The sequence below is a fragment of the Podarcis muralis genome, chromosome 10 (genome assembly GCF_964188315.1).
Source record: "Podarcis muralis chromosome 10, rPodMur119.hap1.1, whole genome shotgun sequence".
NCBI classification, from domain to species: Eukaryota; Metazoa; Chordata; class Lepidosauria; order Squamata; family Lacertidae; genus Podarcis; species Podarcis muralis.
The window spans coordinates 63,197,750-63,220,369 of NC_135664.1; the positions used below are offsets into that span (position 1 = coordinate 63,197,750).

Below are 22,620 nucleotides of genomic sequence, written 5' to 3' on the forward strand. Positions count from 1 at the left end.
TGGCTACCAAAAGTCAAGGGCAGGAAGCCCTTTTTTTTTTAGGGTCAGCTAAGGATTCAACAGAAACAACTCCCTTGCGCAGTGGTCTAACTTTGCCTAATGGTAGGGCTGGCCCCGGAAGCAATGTTTGCCAAGCTTGCAGTGGTGCCAGGGCCCCACAGTCCAACTGCCAAGATGCTTGGTTCAAGACTTCCTCCCTCACTGCTCTGCAGCATCCAGTAATTGGTTGCTCACAACACAAGTCAACACGTGTCCGTCCCCCGTCCCCCCCAGTTTCCACATTATTCAGCATTAGTATGAAGAAAAGCTCTTGGGATGAGACAGTTACAAATAATTCCTGACTGAATGGTTTTGAAGACCCCCACTTCATTCCATGTGAAATAAAAAGTACAGTGGTACCTTGGGTTACAGATGCTTCAGGTTACAGACTGCTAACCCAGAAATAGTGCTTCAGGTTAAGAACTTTGCTTCAGGATGAGAACAGAAATCGTGCTCCGGCGGCGCGGCGGCAGCGGGAGGCCCCATTAGCTAAAGTGGTGCTTCAGGTTAAGAACAGTTTCAGGTTAAGAACGGACCTCTGGAATGAATTAAGTACTTAACCCGAGGTAGCACTGTACAGGGAAAATGTGGTGTGTCTTATGTTAATGCATTGAGCGTTCTCTTCGCAGGAAACGGGGAAATCACTGAAGATAAGAAATCGCAATCATGAAGGTTGCTGAGTCAGGAAATGTGAATGGAGCCGTTGTGGAAACAAAAGCAGCAGACCTGTCTAAGGAGGAGGAAGGTCCCAAGGAACTCACAGCCAGGACAAAAACCTCGTGCTGCAAAGGGCTGAAGGTCCAGTGAATTCCTTACTATTACTATTTCTTTTCTTTTCAAAAAAAAGTCTAATGTTTTCTGCTTTGCAACAGTCTTTTTCTAAAAAGACACTTCCATTTGGAAGTGTATGGTTTTCATTTGATATCCACCACTGATAGGGTTGGGGCTCTGCCTTTTTCAGTTTCATGGACCTGGGGAGTTACTAAGCTACAGATGAGGAGTCAATGACTGTCCAGGTGCTTTCAAATTTGGGGGGCGAAGCTGGTACCTGCGTAGCCACTCCTCTACTCACATTATGCCTTCTCTTGTTCTCCTGAAAACATGAAAGGGGGGTTAATTTCAGGACATAGGCATCAAAGGAAGCCAACAGGGTGCCCTCCACATGGTGTTGGGTTCAAACTCCCATCTGTCGCAGCCAGTTTGGCCAATAATTAGGGGCGATGATTGTTGTTGTCTTGTACCATGTTCCCCATCTCTGTTGTAACTCCGGATAACCCTGGTTGCACATCTTGTTGCTTTATGCGTGAGATGCAGAATCACCGCATGGGAATCATTAACGCAAAGGATCGTTAGATGTCAAGGCTAGGTCTGTGCACCCTGCCAAGGCAGTTCCCAGACACGACATCATCAGCACACGACAGCCTTGAGCAACTGCCAGCCACTCATGATGCTGGATCTATCCGCCACGCCATAAATATTTTTTCACGAGGTTCCCTGGGGACTAAGAGTGAGGTTTTCATTCCCCTCAGTGCCCCAAAGCATCATTACAACAACCTCACCCTAATGTGGGTCCCTCCAAGCATTCAGGACCACAACTCCCATCATCCATGATTATTGGCCATGCCAGCTGGGGCTGGTGGAAGCCAGAGTCACAAACATTTTGGGGGCACCACATTGGGGGGAAGACTGGCTTATAATGATAATCAACAAAGAACTGATCAACATGATCTATAAGGATGAGGCCAATGAATTTGAAGATGACATCAAACTGAGAGGGGTAGCTAACACTGCAGAAGACAGACTCGGAATTCAAGATGGCCTTAACTGATTGAAGAACTGGGCCCAAACTAACAAAATGAATTTCAACAGGGACAAATTTAAGGTTCTACACTTAGGCAGGAAGGACCAGTTACACAAATATAAGATGGGGAACACCTGGCTTGCCAGCACTACATGTGAAAAGGATCTAGGGGGTCTTAGAAGCTTAGCCTGTGGCAACAGTGTGAGGAAGCAGGGGGGGAAGCTAATGTTGTTCCAGGCTTGTATCAAGGGAAGTGATAGTATCACTCTGTTCTGCTCTGGTCAGACCACACCTGGAATACTGTGTCCAGTTCTGAGTGCCACCATTTAAGAAGGTTACTGACAAGTTCAGAGGAAGGCAACCATGATGATCAAGTGTCTGGAAACCAAGCCTTATGAGGAACAGTTGAAGCAGTTGGGTGTGTTCAGCTTTGGAAAAAGGAGACTGAGAGGCGACATGATAGCTATCTTCAAATATCTAAAGGGGTGACAGTAAAAGCTGTTCAAGAGAGGAATGGACTCCCATGAGAGGTGGTGGACTCTCCTTCCTTGGAGATTTTTAAGCAGAGGTTGTACGGTCATCTGTTGTGGATTCTTTAATTGAGATTCCTTGAGGTCCCTTCCAACTCTACGATTCCAGGAACAATAACAAAAAACATTGTTGAGCCTCACTTGTGGTGTGAAATATTTGAGAGGGAGGACTACCCACTTCCTAAATGGCTCTTCATAATACTGTTTCTTGGGCATGGCTTGATAGCTGCTCAAGAAGCATTTGCAGATGACTTAAGTCACACACAGCCTATCAGATCCTGGGAAAATACAGTTGAGGGACTACTTCATATCTCTGCTGCTGGAGCAGAGCCTAATTCCTTTATTGCTTTCTGGGAGGAGGAGAAACAAATCTAGGGGTCATTGTAGTGGCTTAAGACCTGTCCCACACCTGTTTAAGACTTGATATTGAGGGACTACTCTGGTATCTAAGGATCTCAACATATCACAGTTCTCATGGAACATCTGAAAGACAGCTTGTCTCCTGATATTTTTTCGTCCCAATAAACCGAAAAATAAACCTGCCTGAGAGAAAAAAAGCCTATGACATTTTGACGGCAAACTCTCTTCTCCCTTTGCACAGAGAAGTCAACAGCACCCCAAAGTTCAAAACCCAATCCATGCTGTTTACTCACTTGTAACTATGTTTTTCAAGCACTTCTAACTTTTAACCAGTGCATCAGGACTTTGTTTGTTTTGGGACCAGATGAAATACCAAGAGGGCTGTGTTGACAAAGCTGGAGACTATTTGGATAAACATTGAACCCAAGACTACCCGCCTGAACTGGCAACGGAGTGAAATCAGTTCAAAACGTATATTGGCTTCTGTTTTTCATAAGTGTCTGTGCCTCTCTGGGAGGGGGAATTACTAGCTTGCAAAATATATCGGAAGTGTCTTGTGACAGCCAATCAAATAAAGATGTTGTAGCATTCTTGCATAGTTGAAATGCACCATCAGTGATTGCATATAAAGAGTTTCTGACTTCCATCTCTTTGTCACACTGTGCCATTACCAAGAAATAGCACTCGGGGCAGGGCTATGCTAATGAGCAGGAGAGATAGATCGATTCTCAGTTATTTGCGTATTTTTTCTTGTGTTAACAGCAAGGCTGTTGGAGAGGATAGACATAACCCATTTAAATGAATGACCTCAAGTTTGTCGCATGCATTAATTTCAATGGGTCTACTCTGAGTAGGACTGACGTTGGCTATAAGCCATTGACTACATAAAACTTTTTCTTCTGAAGAACAAAGGCTTACTTCTAGAAGGATTTTGATCTCTCAGAGAATAGGGAAGGGTGGCTTCCATTATCCTGGAGAAAGCTCGTTGATGATGTGACATTACCCAATCCCACCCCCTTTTCTCATCTTTCATTAGGCCTTCCTTGCTGCCCTGGCATTCACCTACTTCAGTAAAGTGTTTTCTGGGGCTATGATGAAAAGTTCCTTCACCCAAATGGAAAGGAGGTTCGGCATCTCTTCCTCTACGGCTGGCTTCATGGATGGAAGTTTTGAACTGGGTAAGTAGTAAGAGAGAAGCCATGTAGTGGGGAGCAGGAGGGGAGAAAACCCTTGGAGAGAATAATATGGATCACCACCTTCCATTCCTTGCTCTTCCTCACAACACTATATGCACCTTGTGGGTGAGAAAGGTTCCTACTTGGTGGATGTTGATTCAAAGGATCATGAGTGATAGGGACATAAGGAGAGTCCTGCTGGTTCACAACGAAGGCCCATTGCCATGATTGGCTGGACACAAAGGAATGGTGGGAGGCAGCAGCTGGGGAACCCCCAAAGGATGAAGGCTCAGAGCCTGGGGATTGATGGTGGGACAATGATGAGTGGTCACAGGGAGAAGAGGGAGAAGTCTAGGAAGAAGAGGCATTGGAAGCTGAAGAGATATCAGTGTTTGGTGAGCGGGAAGAGTCTGTGGCAGAAAGAAAGCCAGAATCAGAGGCAGAAGAAGGAAAGGAGGGAGGCCAAGAGGCAGAGATGAGTCCAGCTGGTGAAGAAGAGTCAGGGTGTCACCCGCCTCCTGCTGGGACAAGCTCCCCTCCCCCCTTGGTCTCCCAGGACCAGAAGAGGCACGCAGAGGGAGGAGCTCAGACAGTCATACTGGCAGAGTCTCAGATTGCTTGGGAAGGGCCTGAGGGAGGAGGAGATTTAGGCAGCTGTAGGAAGGTGGGGACCTTCAGCCTCTGCAACTGTTTCATGGGGCAAGACCCACCAAGAAGAATTGCTGTGGTCATTAGGACCCTTTGTGACAATTGCAGGGAACCCGTGTCCCTCCTCATGTTCCTGGACTACAACTCCCAGCAGCCCCAGGCAGCATGGCCAGTGGTCAGAGATAATGGGAGTTGCTGTCCAAAAACATCTGGAAGTGCATCCGCACCGTAGGATGTGATGCAACAGCAATGGTAGCCACTCATTGACCAACTGGGTAGGGAAACCAATTTTACCATAACTTTACTATCCCTGTTTCCTTGCGGTGCCCCCCCCTAAGAACACCAGCGGGTTCTGAGAACAAGTGCTAAGTGATTTAGCAACGAATAAATACTCTATCATTATTTACGTTGTTTTCCAGGGAATCTGTTGGTGATTGCGTTCGTGAGTTACTTTGGGGCAAAATTCCATCGGCCAAGGGTGATTGCTCTTGGATGTTTTATCATGTCTCTTGGGAGTTTCTTAACAGCAATGCCTCACTTTTTCATGGGATAGTAAGTACAAGCGTGTTTACATTTAGTTTGTTAGATTGGCCACACCTCTGTCTCTGAAGGATATTATTTGAGATGCAGAATGAAACATATATAAAGGTGAATGGTAGAGGTGAACATATCTGTCCCTTTCTGGTTCCTAACAATTTCAAATATGTATTGGGACATGTTTCATCCCAGTATAAACGTTTCAAAACATGTTGGTTTGTATCCAATGCTAGTTCAACTCAGGACAGACACATTGAAATGAACAGCCATGCCTAATTTAGGTCCATTAATTCTATCGGGTTTACCCGGAGAAGAACTTCATTAGGTACAAACCCTTTAATATTAAAATATGCATTTTTGTACTTTTTCCAAAAAAAGAAGAAGCTTGAGGCTATATTGCAAAATTCAGTGAAGTGCGAAATAAGTAGAATATAATTACATGTAGAGATACAGGACATTCACCACCTTCGCTGGTTCCGATTTAACAGACACAGACGCGTCAAGGCAGCTTACAACAATCAAAACGCAAAATACAGTAAAAATAACATTGCCGAAACAATAATGAAATGTAGCAGATTGGAGCCAGGCTAAAACTGCAATCCTAATCCTCTTTGGTTATCCTTCCCATGTTGTCTGTGTCTGCTTAGAAATTAATCCCACTTATGTCTAGGATGGGACGTGGGTGGCGCTATGGGTAAAACCTCAGCGCCTAGGACTTGCCGATCACATGGTCGGCGGTTCGAATCCCCGCGGTGGGGTAAGCTCCCATCATTCGGTCGCAGCTCCTGCCCACCTAGCAGTTCGAAAGCACTCTTAAGTGCAAGTAGATAAATAGGGACCGCTTTATAGCGGGAAGGTAAACGGCGTTTCCGTGTGCTACGCTGGTGCAGGCTCGCCAGAGCAGCTTCGTCACGCTGGCCATGTGACCCAGAAGTGTCTCCAGACAGCGCTGGCCCCCGGCCTCTTAAGCGAGATGGGCGCGCAACCCCAGGGTCAGACACGACTGGCCCGTACGGGCAGGGGTACCTTTACCTTTATGTCTAGGATAAGTGCTTTTGGTGTTTCTCCAAGATGGCCAGTGTCAGCTAGAGCTACCAAACTTCTTTCTAGCCACTTTGACTAAGCAACTCTTGACGATGCATTAAATAGTTCTGAAATTTAGAAAGAAATCCCCATTCTTTACTTCTCCTTATCTACATTTTCTATAATTGCAAATGGTCACCATGCTATTCCCACTCTCCAGTGCCAAGGCATCTCTCTGCATCTTTCTTCAATAATAATAATAATAATAATAATAATAATAATTTATTTATACCCCACCCATTTGGGCTGGGTTTCCCCAGCCACTCTGGGCGGCTCCCAATTGAGTGTTAAAAACAATACAGCATTAAATATTAAAAGCTTCCCTAAACAGGGCTTTTTGAGTGTTAAAAACAATACAGCATTAAATATTAAAAGCTTCCCTAAACAGGGCTGCCTTCAGATCGTCTTCTAAAAGTCAGATAGTTGTTTATTTCTTTGCCATCTGATGGGAGGGCATTCCACAGGGCAGGTGCCACTACCAAGAAGGCCTTCTGTCTGGTTCCCTGTAACCTCACTTCTCACAGTGAGGGAACTGCCAGAAGGCCCTCAGTGCTGGACCTCAGTGTCCGGGCAGAACAATGGGTGTGGAGACACTCCTTTAGGTATACATGACTAGGGGCTTATCCAAACTTGCTTTTGTCCCACATTTCTAGGCACAGGTTCGTGTTTTAACACTCCTCATCCAAGCGCCTTTTTTGGGGGGGGGGGAGTGTTTCCTCCATGAAAACCCGCTCAACAATCTGTGGAAAACCCGAATTGCCATTTGCTCTGATTCAGCATTAAAGAGTGTGTTTTCTTGGAGAAAGCGGGTAGCTCATTTTGTTACAGAACCTTAAAGTGTGGACCTGTGCCTAGAAAGGAGCTGTGGGATGAACCTCTGGTTTACCTTTCTTTCTTTTCAGTTATAAATATGAGACATTATCACGAGGATCTGAGAACTCGACATCCAACCTCTCTCCTTGCTTACTGAACCAAACAGTCCCAGAATCACCAGGGATGTCTGTGTCGGGTAAGCTTGTGGTTTCTCCACGGAAGTTTGTAAGTGCTGGGGAGGGGGCAGAGATATGCTGGCCCTGATCCCAATATCCATGCATTGAGCATGAAGGTTGGGCAGGAGAGCTTCTAATAGTGCTCAGTTGAATGTATTTGGAAGCCTTCCAACCTTTCCATTCAACGTGGGGAGATCAGGGGTTGAACAGGCAGGGGCAGAGATTTGGGGAGCAGAGCCGGTGCCTCTACTCAGTATTTGCCCACTCTTGTTCTTTTGAACACTTGGAGAAGGCTAGTGTAAAGTGCTGGACTGTAAAACAGGTAGCCCATTTTGTCAGGCAAAATGAGCTTCTGATCCCCAGACCACAGTGTGGAGAAGGAATAATAATAATAATAATAATAATAATAATAATAATAATAATTTATTTATACCCTGCCCATCTGGCTGGGTTTCCCCAGTCACTCTGGGTGGCTTCCAACAAAAGATTAAAAATACATTAAAACATCAGTCATTAAAAACTTCCCTAAGCAGGGCTGCCTTCAGATGTCTTCTAAACGTCAGATAGTTGTTTATTTCTTTGCCATCTGACGGGAGGGCGTTCCACAGGGCGGGCACCACTACCCCGGGAGCATAGGAATTGGACATCCCACCACCAGAACATCCTTGGTGAACATCTCCTGTTTGGGATTGCTTGGGAGGATATGTGTTCCTGTGCAAAAGGCATGACTACGTTCTCCTGCTATAACTGCTGTTATTTGCAGGCTGTGCAAAAGAAGTTGTATCTTATGCGTGGATTTATGTCTTGATGGGGAATCTACTACGTGGAATAGGTGAAACGCCAATAACTCCACTGGGCATATCGTACCTGGATGATTTCTCGAGAGAAGAAGACGCTCCTTTTTATATTGGTAACGTCTCGTAGGGAAATCTCATCTCTAGTACTAAATAAAGTAAAGGTAAAGGGACCCCTGACCACTAGGGGTTGTGGCGCCCTGACCCTCTGGGGTTGTGGCGCTCATCTTGCTTTACTAGTCGAGGGAGCCGGCATACAGCTTCTGGGTCATGTGGCCAGCATGATTAAACCGCTTCTGGCGAATCGGAGCTGTGCATGGAAACACTGTTTACCTTCCCGCCGGAGCGGTACCTATTTATCTACTTGTACATTGACATGCTTTCGAACTGCTGGGTTGGCAGGAGCTGGGACCGAGCAACGGGAGCTCACCCCATCGCAGGGATTCGAACCGCCGACCTTCTGATTGGCAAGCCCAAGAGGCTCAGTGGTTTAGACCATAGTGCCACCTGCGTCCCATGTACTAAGTAGTGCCTGGCAAAAACAAAGGCAGATTTTCAAGCTGCAGCACTCAGATTTTGCACCTGCTCCTGAGTTGGATAGCATGTCCAAAAGCCTCTTTATAGTAAAATCTGGCTTCGGTCATCAGCAGAGTTGCATTCATATTGTCTAAATTTGAATTTTCTGTCATTATATTTTGACTCATTCACAATTTGATTTTTTTAAAAAATCTGCTTTGACCTGAGAAATGTACAATTTCTTCAAAAAATTCTCAAGCTTTGGAACCAAATGAGGTAAAAAGTCATAAAAACAGTATCGCAATGCTTTATTACTCAGGAAAACGTTTGTGAATCTCTTTAAGATTCACCAGTTCGGACAGAGCTCCCCCTTACATTATGACACCTGCTGAAGAACACTATCAATGTATGTATGATAAGGCTGCAACCCTGTAACCACTTACCTGAGAGTAAACCACATTGAACTCTATGGACCTGACTTATTAGCAGACACGTGTAGAATTGCATTGTTAAATGTGTGTTCGGAAATGCAAGCTTGATCCCAGTTATTCGTAACGTGATTCTTTAAACTAGGGCTGTGCTAACTTTTCATCCGTGAAGAGTGGTCTTTCAAGGGGCATGAAATATAGGATATCCCATCCTGCTCTGCAGTCCCGACCTGCTCTGAAGCTTGTGTGCACTGGAATATACTGATAATATTTTCTTTATAACTGCAGGCTGTTTGCACACAATAGGAATGATTGGCCCAATGGCTGGTTTCCTTTTGGGATCTCTGTTAGCCAGACTGTATGTTGACATTGGCTTCGTGGATCTAGGTGAGTTGCAAGCTGAAGATTGGTGATTGTAACATGTGGCGTGCAGCATAGCTTGACTTACGGCTTTGAATCATATGGAGCTGTGAGCTCTGTAGCCTTCACATTTTACCAGACTTTTAGAAGACATCTGAAGGCAGCCCTGTTTAGGGAAGCTTTTAATGTTTGATGTATCACAGTATTTTAATATTCTTTTGGAAGCCGCCCAGAGTGGCTGGGGAAGCCCAGCCAGATGGGTGGGGTATAAATACTAATAATACTACTACTAATAATAATAATAATTTGGTTAAGTGGGATGCTTTGGAAAGATTCGGAGTTCTTGTTATTAAATATCCCAAGAAAAAAGCACACCAAAAACTCAGGACAATATAAATTTCAGTAGTGGGAGATTACGAGCTCAAACAGAGATTACAAACTCAAACTCATAAAGATACGTATAACACAATAATTCGTTACAGAATTAAAGATACAGTGGTGCCTCGCAAGACGAAATTAATTCGTTCCGCAAGTCTCTTCGTCTTGCGAGTTTTTCGTCTTGCGATGCACGGTTTCCCATAGGAATGCATTGAAAATCAATTAATGCGTTCCTAGGGAAACCGCCTTCAGACCAGTCTGTCCCCGGACTGTCCCCGGACCTCTCCTGAAGGCTGGGGGGGGGGACAAGGGCTTTTCTTCCCACCCCCAGCATTTTAAAAAACCCCGGGACAGCGGAGGACTTCTCCGCTGTCCGGGGCGATCTTAAAATGCTGGCGGGCGGCATTTTAAAATCGCCCCGGGACAGCGGAGGACTTCTCCGCTGTCCGGGGTGATTTAAAAGCCCCTGGGAAGGCAGGCAGGGGGGACAAAGACTTTTGCTCCCTGCCCGCCTTCAGAAGAGGTCCTGGACCTCTTCTGAAGGCGGGCGGGGGGCGAAAGTCTTTGCTCCCCCCCGCCTGCCTTCAAAAGCCCTCCGGGACAGGCAGGCAGGGGGGAGCAAAGACTTTCGTCCCCCGCCCGCCTTCAGAAGAGGTCCAGGACCTCTTCTGAAGGCGGGCGGGGGGCGAAAGTCTTTGCTCCCCCCCGCCTGCCTTCGAAAGCCGTCCGGGACAGCGGAGAAACACGCTGTGTTTCTCCGCTCTCCCGGGAAGGCAGGCAGGGGGGAGCAAAGACTTTCGCCCCCCGCCTGCCTTCAGAAGAGGTCCGGGACCTCTTCTGAAGGCGGGCGGGGGGCGAAAGTCTATGCTCCCCCCTGCCTGCCTTCAAAAGCCGTCCGGGACAGCGGAGAAACGCGCTGTGTTTCTCCGCTCTCCCGGGAAGGCAGGCAGGGGGGAACAAAGACTTTCGCCCCCCGCCCGCCTTCAGAAGGTGTTCCCGCCCCACCGCCCAGCTTCGGAGCATTGTTCCGAAGCCCGGCAGCGGGAGGAGGTGTTCCCCCCCGCCGCCCGGCTTCGGAGCATCGTTCCGAAGCCGGGCGGTGGGGGCAGATGTTCCTGCCCCACCGCCCGGCTTCGGAGGAGCCTTCCGAAGCCCGGCGGTGGCGGGAGGAGGTGTTCCCGCCCCGCCGCCAGGCTTCGGAGGAGGCCCGAGGACAGTGGGAAAGACGCGCTGCGCTTCCCCGCTGTCCCGGATATTTCCCTATGGGCTGTCATCTTGCGAAGCAAGCCCATAGGGAAATTCGTCTTGCGAAGCGCCTCCAAAACGGAAAACCCTTTCGTCTAGCGGGTTTTCCGTCTTGCGAGGCGTTCGTCTTGCAAGGTACCACTGTAAGAGTTTATGAGTAGAGATAGGTCTGATGAGGCCCTAAGCTACTGAAGGTAATGGGGCCCTTTAAATGTCCAGCTGTCCTTTGTCAACAACAAATTGTCGCGGTTTTTTTGTGTTGAATATATGCTATATGGTAATTTATGGACATAATAGGTATCTAAAGCCATTTGCACATAACAAAATATGTGATATTTTAGGGAGCAGGCTAGCAGGCGGAGCCCATTACTTACATCATAGGAGCCTACACAACACAAAACACTGTTGCTGTATGTAGGTTTTATTTCATTTGTTTTTTATCTTATATTTTGGAGATGTACATCCAGTTTTTTTTCTTTTAAATTTTTTTTTGGGGGGGCCCAAGCGAGTGGGGCCCTAAGCTATAGCTTGTTTAACTTATACGTAAATCTGGCACTGCTGCCAGCGTTTGTGCACAGTTATTTCCCATATATTCAATGAATGTTCCCCAATCTTCTCTAAACATATGTTCTTCTTGTTCTCTCATTCTATATGTTAAGTCTGCAAGATGCACATATTCTGTCAACTTAAGTCACCATTCTTCTTTGGCTGGGACCTTGCTTGTTTTCCATTTTTGGGCTAACAAAACACGGGCCGCAGTAGTGGCATACATTAATAACCTTTTTTGACACCTGGGAATTTCAGTCTGAATTATCCCCAACAGAAAGCACTCTGGCTTTTTTTGGGAAAGTGCTTTCTCCCTTTTTCATTTCTTACCATGGATAGTTGATGAACAGATGGACTTTGACCTGTCTTTTACTCTAGATACGGTAACGATAACTCCGACTGATTCCCGCTGGGTTGGCGCATGGTGGCTGGGCTTTTTGATCGCTGGCGTCTTCAATCTGATTTCCGGCATCCCTTTCTGCTTCCTGCCTAAAAGCCTGGAGAAAGAAGGAGCGGGCGATCCTGAAAAGAAAAAACTGGAAAGTCACGCTGATGAAAGCCATATACAGAAGCCTGAAAGTCAACGAGGAGCTCGCTTCTCAAAACTGAAAGGTGAAAGATCTGCCCTGGTGGCCCAGGACCTATTCCATGGGTCGGCAAACTAAGGCCCAGGGGCCGGATCCGGCCCATTTGCCTTCTGGATCCGGCCTGCAGATGGTCCAGGAATCACTGTGTAGATCAGCGTGGGGATTCTGATCATTCGGGCCGTGCCATTCCCCCCCCCCCTCACACACACCATGGCGGCAGTGCCTCCTCCCTCCCTCCTCCTGGCTTCTCCCTGCCCTGCCTAGAGGGGGAAGGGGGTTGGGCTTTGTTGAGTTCCATTTTAAGCAGCCCCTCTCTGGAGCCAGCCCTTTCGCGCTGCTCATTGTCCCGCCGCCAGCCCCTGCCGCTCGCAAGGCACAGGTAAGCAGCCACCGGGGCTCGTCCGGTGCTGTGGGGAAGGGAGGGGAGAGTCGTGGGGGGATCCCCCCCCAAAAATAGTCTGACCCCCCACAAGGTCTGAGGGACAGTGGACTGGGCCCCCTGCAGAAAAAGTCTACTGACCCCTGACCTATTCAGTCGTGTCAGGCTCTGGATGGTCAGTTGAATGGAGAAGGGGAAGCACTGCAACAAAGGAAGGTCGTTGGGCAGTGGTAGGCAGGGATGTTAGAGAGGAATAGAAATGAGAGGGGAAATTATTATTATTATTATTATCATAATTTTTTATTCAGGTTTTTTTTTCCATAATACAATGCAATTAAAAACAAACCAAATAAAAGCAAAACCAGAAAAAATGAAAAAAATGCTAGTTTTGCCACTTATTGCTGCCGCAGCTCAGAGATACAATTAACAGCAGCAAATAAACTAGGATATCAGTTCACGACTGGGAAGTGACTCTCATGAGTCCAAATGTTTTCATTTCTTTGAATTTGATGTTTTATAAAATGATGTGCAGATCATTCATAAAATGTGCAGGTCTGGCCTGCACTAAGCACCACATCTCTCTCTCTTTCAGAGTTCTATAAGTCCCTGAAGAGAACACTGGGCAACCGAATGTTCTTTATGTTATTGTGCTCATCGTTGCTGCAGTTCAACAGCTTTATTGGTTACTTAACATACAGCCCGAAATACATAGAGCAGCAGTATGGTCAGCCAGCGTCCAAGTCTAACTTTGTAACAGGTGAGTCCTGTGTGTGTGTGTATTAATGAAAGGGACTTGAGCAGTAAATGTGCATAGTAACTGGCCATTGTGCACATTCACCAGGCCTCATGGTGAATGTGCGCATAACCCTTCCTAGAAGAGGGTGCTGTGTACATTTCCCAGTCAATATACATCACCTCCAACAGGCTTTGGGCACTGTGCATATCTTGAGGGATCTTTGTACATTCTCTAGCCAATATGCCTTGATTTGTGGGAGGAGGTGATTGGTTTGTTTTGGTTCTTGTTTTTATTATGCATTTTGTGTTCTCATTTTGTATTTTTATGTTGTCAACCACCCACTGACCTTTGGATGAAGTATTCGGATGAAATTTCATTAATAACAACAGCAGCAGCAGCAATAATTGCCAATCGGTATTGGGGAATGTGCATATTTCACATGTGTTTTGTACATTCTCCAGGCAATTTGCAGATTATCCATTCAGTATGCATGCTCTCCAAGAAACACGCAGTCTTTGTACCCCAGGCTGCTTCTGGAACACTTCCTAATCCTCATGGCCCACCTGAAGAAGTAGGAAGAAGGCAGTCCAGCCCCTTTTCACCACTCTCTATTGTTCCCTATTCAGATTACTTTTGTATTTCTCCCACATGTGTCTAACAGGAGGTTAAGATCTAAATCTACAGATTTAATCCGCAATCCATTTCCCACAAAGAGGAGGAGCAATACTGTATTCCTAATGTTGGTCCTTTCCCCCTTTTAACATTTCCAGGGTATCCTTTCAGTCTCCCCACCCGTTTGCTGTCCCTGTTAAGTCATTTGCGATGGGGGGGACAGGACATGACCCTTATTTCCTTCTTTGTCTTTTATTCCAGCCGTCACAGCCATACCAGCAGTCTGCCTTGGTGTATTCCTAGGAGGCTTCATCATGAAAAAATACAAAATTGGCATAGTCGCCGCAACCAAAATGGCATATGTACTGTCATTTCTGGCATTTGTCATTTCGCTTTTCTACTTAGTAGTGGGCTGTGAAAACCGCACAGTGGCTGGATTGACAGTATCTTATGATGGGTATGTGATACAGATGCACTGAGTGTGTGTGTGTGTGTATGTGTGTTGCAAAGATTGGTACGTAGCTTTGGAGGTACAGTGGTACCTCGGGTTACAGACGCTTCAGGTTACATACGCTTCAGGTTACAGACTCCGCTAACCCAGGAATTGTGTTTCAGGTTAAGAACTTTGCTTCAGGATGAGAACAGAAATCGAGCTCCGGCAGCGCGGCAGCAGCAGGAGGCCCCATTAGCTAAAGTGGTGCTTCAGGTTAAGAACAGTTTCAGGTTAGGAACGGACCTCCAGAATAAATTAAGTACTTAACCTGAGGTACCATTGTATTCCTGGATCCATCTTTGCCATTGGAGGCCCACATGACCTTGGCAGCTAGGAGTGTCTTTTACCAGCTTCCTCTGGTACTCCATCTATGATCATATCTGGCCAACGTGGCCATTGTAGCATTTGGTAACCTTGAAATGGGACTTCTGCAATGTGCTCTGTGTGGAGCTGCCCTCAGGCCTGGCCTGGAAGCTCCAGCTGGTGGGAAATGAAACAGCTAGACTGCTGGTGGGAGCAGACTACGTGTGGCACCTCTGCTAAAACATCTCCACTGGTTCCCCCATGTGGGATTCCCAAAAATAGACCAGAGGCAGTTAACATTTCATCCAGAAGGGCTTTACTGCTACTGAAGGCAAATGAGCGTAATGGTCACGAATCCAATACATTCAGGATTGGCGCTGTCCATAAGAAATCCAGTTGTAGCCGACTTAACTTAAATTTACAATAACTTATAATAAGACTTCCTGCCAACCTAGCAGTCTGAAAGCACATCAAAGTGCAAGTAGATAAATAGGTACCGCTCCGGCAGGAAGGTAAACGGTGTTTGCATGCGCTGCTCTGGTTCACCAGAAGTGGCTTAGTCATGCTGGCCACATTACCTGGAAGCTGAACGCCGGCTCCCTCGGCCAATAAAGCGAGATGAGCGCCGCAACCCCAGAGTTGGCCACGACTGGCCCTAATGGTCAGAGGTCCCTTTACCTTTACCTATAATAAGACTAAACCTTAACACTAAGCATACTGTGTACAGAACACCACACCAGAAGGAAAAGAGACAGAAAGAGAAAGTGAAAACGCAGGCTCCTTCTGGTCTTACTTTTATAGTCAGCATGACCTTGACTGAAGAGATAACAAAAGCAGTTTAAGTGCTCAGTTTCTCTGAAGGAATAACCCAAACACCATGAACCTTCTGCTTGTTTCTTTCACGCAGAGAAGCTTCCAGAACCCTCTTGAATTAATTAGAATAGGAAAGATCTCTACACATCAGATCAATACTTTCTGTACCTAGAAATGCAAATTGACAACTGGACAGGGGTGGCCCAACACATTTTGCCACCTGAGGCAAAATGGGGAGTTGCTGGTTCCACCTCCTCCTTCCCCCTGCTGAAGCCGAGGTCCTGGTCCTCTCCTCGCTTTTCTGGCAGCAGAGGCACCAGGTGGGCTTGGTGGCAGGGCAGACACAGCAGTGGGGTTTGCCACCTCTGGATCCCAATGGAATCTCACTTCCTAAGACATTCACCTCAGTGTGCCTAAGGGTAATGCCAGCTCTGCTACCAGGCCAGGTTCAACGTTCTCATGTTCAGAGACAAATTTCTGCACAACCTGGGTGGGTCCAGGGTACCTTAAGGATCCATGAGATCCTCTGGAGGAGAGCTGTTTGCTGTTCCCTGTGTGTCATGGACTGGAGGGACACAGAAAAATGGTGGGAGGAACCCCTGAGGGAAGAAGGTTCAGAGCCAAGTGATTGATGGCGGGACAACGAAGAACGATCAGAGGGAGAGGACTGGGGAAAGGGGGTGCTGAAAGCTAAAGAGGCAACAGGGCTTAGTGAGCTGAGAGAGTCAGTGGCAGAGAGAATTCCAAATCAGAGGCAGGAGCTAAAGCAGGAGAGGAGGAAAGCCAAGAGGCAGAGATGAGTCCAGCTGGTGAAGAGGCACGGGTGTCTCCCACTCCTGCTGTGACAAGCTGCCCTCCCCACTTATCTCCCAGAACCAAGAGAGGCATGAAAAGGGCCGAGAAGAAGTTGACTTCTCATAGGTGTAGTCTCAGATTGCTTGGGGGGGAACCCTGGAGAGCAGGGGACTTAGGCAGCTGTGGGGAGGTGGACCTTCAGTCTCTACAACTGCTTCATAGGGCCAATATCTGCTGGAGATGAGCTGCCGCGCTCATTAGGCCTGCCACTCCTGTGCAGATCTGTTTTTGCTAATAAAGAGTTAACACCAACTTGCTTGGTGTAATTTACTACTGTCTCGCTTCTCTGACCAAAATCACTAGAAGTTGAGTATTTAGTCACTCTTCCAGCATCTGGAGGGCACCCTGTTGGTTACCCCATGCTAGATGTGCCTTAGGATGAACTAAAGGAAAACCTCCCTGCTTATTCCACAAGGCAAGCGGTTGCACGGGGCGCAACTCCTTTATCTTCAGCCTGCAACCTGAATTGCAACTGTGCCACAAACCAGTGGGATCCGGTCTGTGGAGAAGATGGGATGACATATGTGTCGCCCTGTTTCGCTGGATGCAAAGCTGTGACAGGATCCAGGAAAGACACAGTAAGAGCTTTGTTTTCATGACAATAATAATAATAGTAGTAGTAGTAATAATAATAATAATAATAATAATATATTTATACCCCACTCATTTGGGCTGGGTTTCCCCAGCCACTCTGGGTGGCTCCCAACAGAATATTAAAAACACGATAAAACATCAAACATTAAAAACTTCCCTAAACAGGGCGGCCTTCAGATGTCTTTTAAAAGTCAGATAATTGTTTATTTCCTTGACATCTGATGGGAGGGCGTTCCACAGGGTGGGTGCCACTACCGAGAAGGCCCTCTGCCTGGTTCCCTGTAACCTCACTTCTCGCAGGGAGGGAACCACCAGAAGGCCCTCGGCGCTGGACCTCAGTGTCCAGGCAGAACGATGGGGGTGAAGATGCTCCTTCAGGTATACTGGGCCAAGGCCATTTAGGGCTTTAAAGGTCAGCACCAACACTTTGAATTGTGCTTGGAAATGTTCTGTGAGCCAATGTAGGTCTTTCAGGACTGGTGTTATATGGTCTCAGCGGAGGCAGTGCTGCCTTTTACCTTGAAAGGGGATTGGGGGCAGAGAAATGAACTCTTTAGAGGAATTTCTGGTGTCCCCTACTTCTTTTTCTTTCAAGAAAGGTGGGCAAAGGCAGAATAGATAGGCATATGGAGTCCAGGATTTCGCTTCTATTCATTTATTTACCATATGCAAAAAACTTTTAACCTTCTTTTCAGGTTTTTCAGAATTGTAGCTGCATTGAAAAAGGGGATTCTGGGCTGAGGAATTCCTCGGCAGTTTTGGGAGAATGTCCAAGGACTGACAGTTGCTCAAGAAATTTTATTTATTATGCAGTGATCAAAACAGTGGCTTCCTTTTTCTATGCGCTGGGAGGGACTCCTTTTTACATGATCATGATTCGGTAAGTAACAAGTTGTGCCTGCCACAAGAAAGGCCATACAGGTAATATCCGCTCCTGTCCTTGTTTCATATTAAAAGTTCCCTGAAAACAAATACCGTAATTCCATTGCCCTCTGCTGCAGATTTCCAAACCCCCGGGAAGAGACCCTTTGTATACTGTGGCAACTGAGCATGCTAATTTCTCAATTGTTGCCTACTTAGGTACCGTAGTTTTCGCTCCATACGACGCACCTGACCATAAGACGCACCTAGTTTTTAGAAGAGGAAAACAAGAAAAAATATATTCTGAATGAAACAGTGGATGTATGATTTTTGTGCTTCATGCTGTTGCCACAGACCTGTGATTTGACAGTGAATTTGCGGTGACCCAATGCAAAAATCCTGAGGATCCATGTGGATCTGTGCTTTGTAACCACGTTTTTGCGCCATTGTGGCCCCACGCAACAGTGGATGCATAATTTTTTGGGTACAGGCTGTAGCCATGGACATGCTATGTGATCTGATGGTGAATTTGGGGTGACCCAGTGTAAAAATCCTGAGGATCCATGGGCATTTACCTCCCCGCTCCTAGGCAGCCTCCTTTATCTCTATTGTCCCTTATCTCCCTCCAGATTACTTACCGATCAGCTGCTTCCTTTCAACACCCCCTTCCCTCTTGTTTGCCTTTGTGTCTTTTCCTTAGCTGGAGCAGTTTTTTGCTCCTCCTTTTCTTCTAATTTATTTCCTCATTGCTTTAGTCTTCCTGTCTCCTCTCCTTGCAAGTTCACTGTCTTTACCTCCCCCCTCTCAGGCAGCCTCCTTTATTGCTAGCGTCCCTTATCTCCCTCCCGATCACTTGCCGATCAGCGGCTTTGTTTCAACACCCACTTCCCTCTTTTTTTAAAAAAGCATGATCTGCTTTTTGCCCCAGGGCAATTCGGCTCCATGGACCACGCATTCGCTCCATAAAATGCACAGACATTTCCCCTTACTTTTTAGGAAGAAAAAAGTGTGTCTTATGGAGCGAAAAATATGGTACTTTAAAAAAGAGAAAACAACCTATTTGTTTAATTACTCAGTTTCTATCCTGCCCTGCCTCCCAAAGGAAGCCAGGGTGGTAAATTGTACTTTTGCAAATCCTGAAATTCCCCCCTCTTCTTTCACAGTGGCCCAGTCTTCCATCAGGACACCATTTCTATTGGCACTCATAACCCGAGTTCAGTATTAGAGGGAGTCGTACCAATAATACTGCAATTCCTCTTTTTTTACCCCAAATCCCAGCCTTTCAGAGCTGTCTAAATTCACTGGAGGCAAGGCTTGAGTTCACATAGCTACCCTTCCTCCATGGTCATAAAGTTTGCTGAATCGGGCAAACTCCTGAACTCACCTTTTGCACCAGGCTCACTTTTGTCACACTTTTCCAACATCCCATCATGCTCTGCAGTGACTACGTCGATTAGATTGGAGGAAACATTAGAAGCTCTCTTATTCTGAGTCAGGCTATTGGTCCATCAGCTCAGAATTATCCACACTGATTATCCACGCTGATTGGAGGTCTTGCTGGCCCTTGCGTTGCACTGGAGAGGCTCACAATTGAATCTGGGACCATCAGAATGCAAATTGTGCTCTCCTCCAGTGAGCTTCCCCCCACAATTGCTGCTTAAATGCTAGGAAGGGAAGAATCCGCTGTTGGTTTACTGAGCATCATATTGAGACGCTTATGCGGAAAGCAAATAATAATAGATGATAACACAGCCAAAGCACTAGCAATGGATTGCTCACTGTGTTAGTAACATGGCAGATAATTTATAGAGACTTGCAGGAATGTATAGAAGCATATTTTCCACTAATGCTGATTTCTTTCATCATTTAGGTGCGTAGATCCAGAACTGAAGTCACTTGCAGTTGGACTCTATATGCTTGTTTTGAGAGCTTTGGGTAAGAAACATCACCATTCTGGTCATTTTTGAATATCACTGGACACCCCCCCACCCCACCCCAGTTCTTCACACACTCACACTCACACAGGCAAGTAAGCAAGAAGTATGTGGGGCAGGCTTCTGTTGGAGCGACACTGACATTACTCTGATGTAGGCCAGCTGGGTTGGGCAGAAGGACCCAGTCCAATGTAAAGAAGATTTGGATTGGTCTCTCTGTGAAAGAGATGTATGGGGGGGGGTGAGGGAAGGGTGGGAGAGGGAGGTATGTGTGCACAGTCTGTGCATGCCACTGAGATTGCTCCTCATCAGGCTGATTTTGGTCCCCCCCCCCCGAACTTCTGTACTTTTGCAAATGTTGGGGTTTCCCCTATCTAACTGAGATCACTCCCTTTGTTTGTGGCTGTTGCCAATTTTTTTCCATACCTGAAGAACGTTTGCTGTTAGTTATCTGTTAAGATGATTCGGTTGAGCAATCCCCCAAGTGGCTTATGAAACCTGCATGCTCAGAGGTGGGGTTTTTATTTGGGGGGGTGTCTGTCTCAGAACCGTGGATGTATAAGCTGATAAGGACCATCAATTCCCTGCTGAAGGCAACTGGCTGACCACTGCTGGAAAGAAAATGACCTGAGCAAGGGAGGCCATGCATTATTGCAATGACCTGCTCAGTATTTTGGGTTACTGGGCTTCTAAGACTTACACACATGCAAACACCCTGTCTCTACTATCACCCTACCCAAGAATATTGTCTAAAAATGTGCTTTAGATGACAACCTATATGATGTTTTTCAGCTGGAATTCCAGCCCCTGTTTATTTTGGAGCTGTGATAGACAGGGCTTGCTTGAAGTGGGCAAGCAGCAGCTGCGGCAAGCGAGGAGCTTGCATGCTTTATGATGCGACAGTGTACAGGTGAGCTCCATTGGAATCCCACAGCTTCTCTGTCATCTCAAGGGCAGCTGTCTCATTAACTTAATACAATGGCTGGGCTCAATCTAGATGACTTCCTGCCTGGCAGCCATCCAGGTGGAGTCCTCTGAGGCTAGCCGTCTCTCTGTCAATTAATTTTAATGCCTGGCGCCAGGATCCCATCTCTCTTGGGCAATTTGTTAAGAGAACAACAGGGCTTCAAGTTATAGTTGGCTAAATCACGTTGATTAATGGACTAGAGCTTTGGGGTGCAACCGTAGAATTGTAGAATTGAAAGGTCTCATGCAGAAGGACTCAGGTTCAATTCTGGGCACCCCTAGGCAGGACTAGGAGAGACGCCTGTCTGAAATCCTGGAGAGTCACTGCCAGGCAGTGTAATCAATAGTCTGTCTCATTATAAGACAGCTTTCTATGTTCTTATCTCCCCCTCTGGTGTTGGAGGAGGAATCGCTTAACCTGACCTAGTAGCATATGGACAGCCAGGGTAGATGTCTTAGGAAAGATGACACACGCTGTTTGGCCACAGCAGCAGTTTAGTCACTGCATTCTGTACTGGCCGTAGTTTCTGGACCAGTTGCGTGCCCAGCCGCAGAGTCCCCATCCCCACTGAGCGTGCCCAACTAGGGTATATGAATAAAGGGTCACCGCAACTGTCTGGGATTAAAAGGCCACAACTTTATTGGTTAAAGAAATAGGTAAGGTAAAGGTAAAGGGACCCCTGACCATTAGGTCCAGTCATGGCCGACTCTGGGGTTGCGGCGCTCATCTCACTTTATTGGCCAAGGGAGCCGGCGTACAGCTTCTGGGTCATGTGGCCAGCATGACTAAACCGCTTCTGGCTAACCAGAGCAGCGTATGGAAATGCCATTTACCTTCCTGCCTCCTAGTGGGGGTATGGAGTATGACAGGGTCTGCTTGGGGCGGGGGGGGGGGAGTGGGAAGAGAAGGGGCCATGGCAAAACACAGGTTTACACTGACCCTAAGTGCTGAGGAAGCTCTATGGCCTGTTAGCCACCCGCTTCTGGCTCTATGGACAGAGACTTGCTCCTGGCCGACTGCACTGCTGAGGGCTGCCTCAGCAAGCTAATTTATGCCTGGGGAGTGGACCTGAGGGAAGGCTGCGTCCCTCAGGTCTGCTCCCCAAGCTGCACCCCACACCCCGACCGCCATGGATAGGCTGATTTGAATAGTGGGCTTGGCAGATGAATCTGACATGTGCATTTTCTCAAAATTAGCAAAGTTTTCCCCACTTTGCTGCTTTAATGAGGCCACAATATTTGGAAGAGCACTGGCTTCACCCCCTAATCAAGACTAATTTATTCCAGTGATCTTTTGTTTTATTTAGCAATTGAATCTTGTGCTACTGTTTTGCTTTCTGCTAAATATTTTGCACATTATCACACTTCAGTGTTAAATTATTATTATTATTATTATTATTATTATTATTATTATTATTATTATTATTATTATGTTGTGTTGCAATTTACACCGTAAGCCGCTCTTAGGATTTTTTTGTGTTTGTGATAAATAAATAGATATAAAAAGCAGGAATGAAAAAGTCAAATATAAACACAATTCCTCTGCGGGTTCTTCTCTTATGCAGACATTATTTCTTCGGTCTAACATTTGTCTTAAGAGCTCCATCCTATCTGCTGGGCATAGTCTTCTTCTTGTTCGTGAAGAAACATTTTGGAGCGAAACAGGCTGATTCCCCCGAAACCAAGAGGAAAGAAGATGCTCTGAATGGGGAAACGAAGCTTAATGGCGCTGAACATACGGCAGGCCTTTCAGATGCAGAAATGGACACCTGCATATAGCGCAAATGAACCATCACACTGTACTTAGGCAGTCATGCACAGACCATTGGAGGGGGGGGGGCATCTTGACTATATCAAAGATTAAATTGTCCAACACAGCAGTGCATTATTTAATAGCATTTGTTGTCATTACTTTCTGTGTGCATAAGACGGTCCTTGCTGGATAGAACCAATGTCCTGTTTAGCATTCTGTTGTCGCAATGGCCATCCAGATATCCAGTGCTATTTTCCCAGAAAAAGAGGTGCCAGAACTCACCATGAACGCCTCCTTTGTTCTCT

At 46.6% G+C, this 22,620-nt stretch overlaps 1 protein-coding gene across 1 annotated transcript; it reads left to right on the plus strand.

Moving 5' to 3' along the window:
• The first annotated feature begins 668 nt into the window (after positions 1-668).
• On the plus strand, positions 669-22,455 carry LOC114605418 (solute carrier organic anion transporter family member 1B3-like). The gene is made up of 14 exons (XM_028746701.2): positions 669-837; positions 3,767-3,908; positions 4,973-5,105; positions 7,076-7,182; positions 7,926-8,072; positions 9,189-9,287; positions 11,808-12,041; positions 12,988-13,152; positions 14,005-14,200; positions 16,623-16,785; positions 17,497-17,681; positions 19,533-19,597; positions 20,389-20,506; positions 22,128-22,455. Exons 1-14 carry the CDS (start codon positions 706-708, stop codon positions 22,339-22,341), a joined length of 2,100 nt encoding a protein of 699 aa, XP_028602534.2. The 5' UTR covers positions 669-705; the 3' UTR covers positions 22,342-22,455.
• Positions 22,456-22,620: the final 165 nt, after the last annotated feature.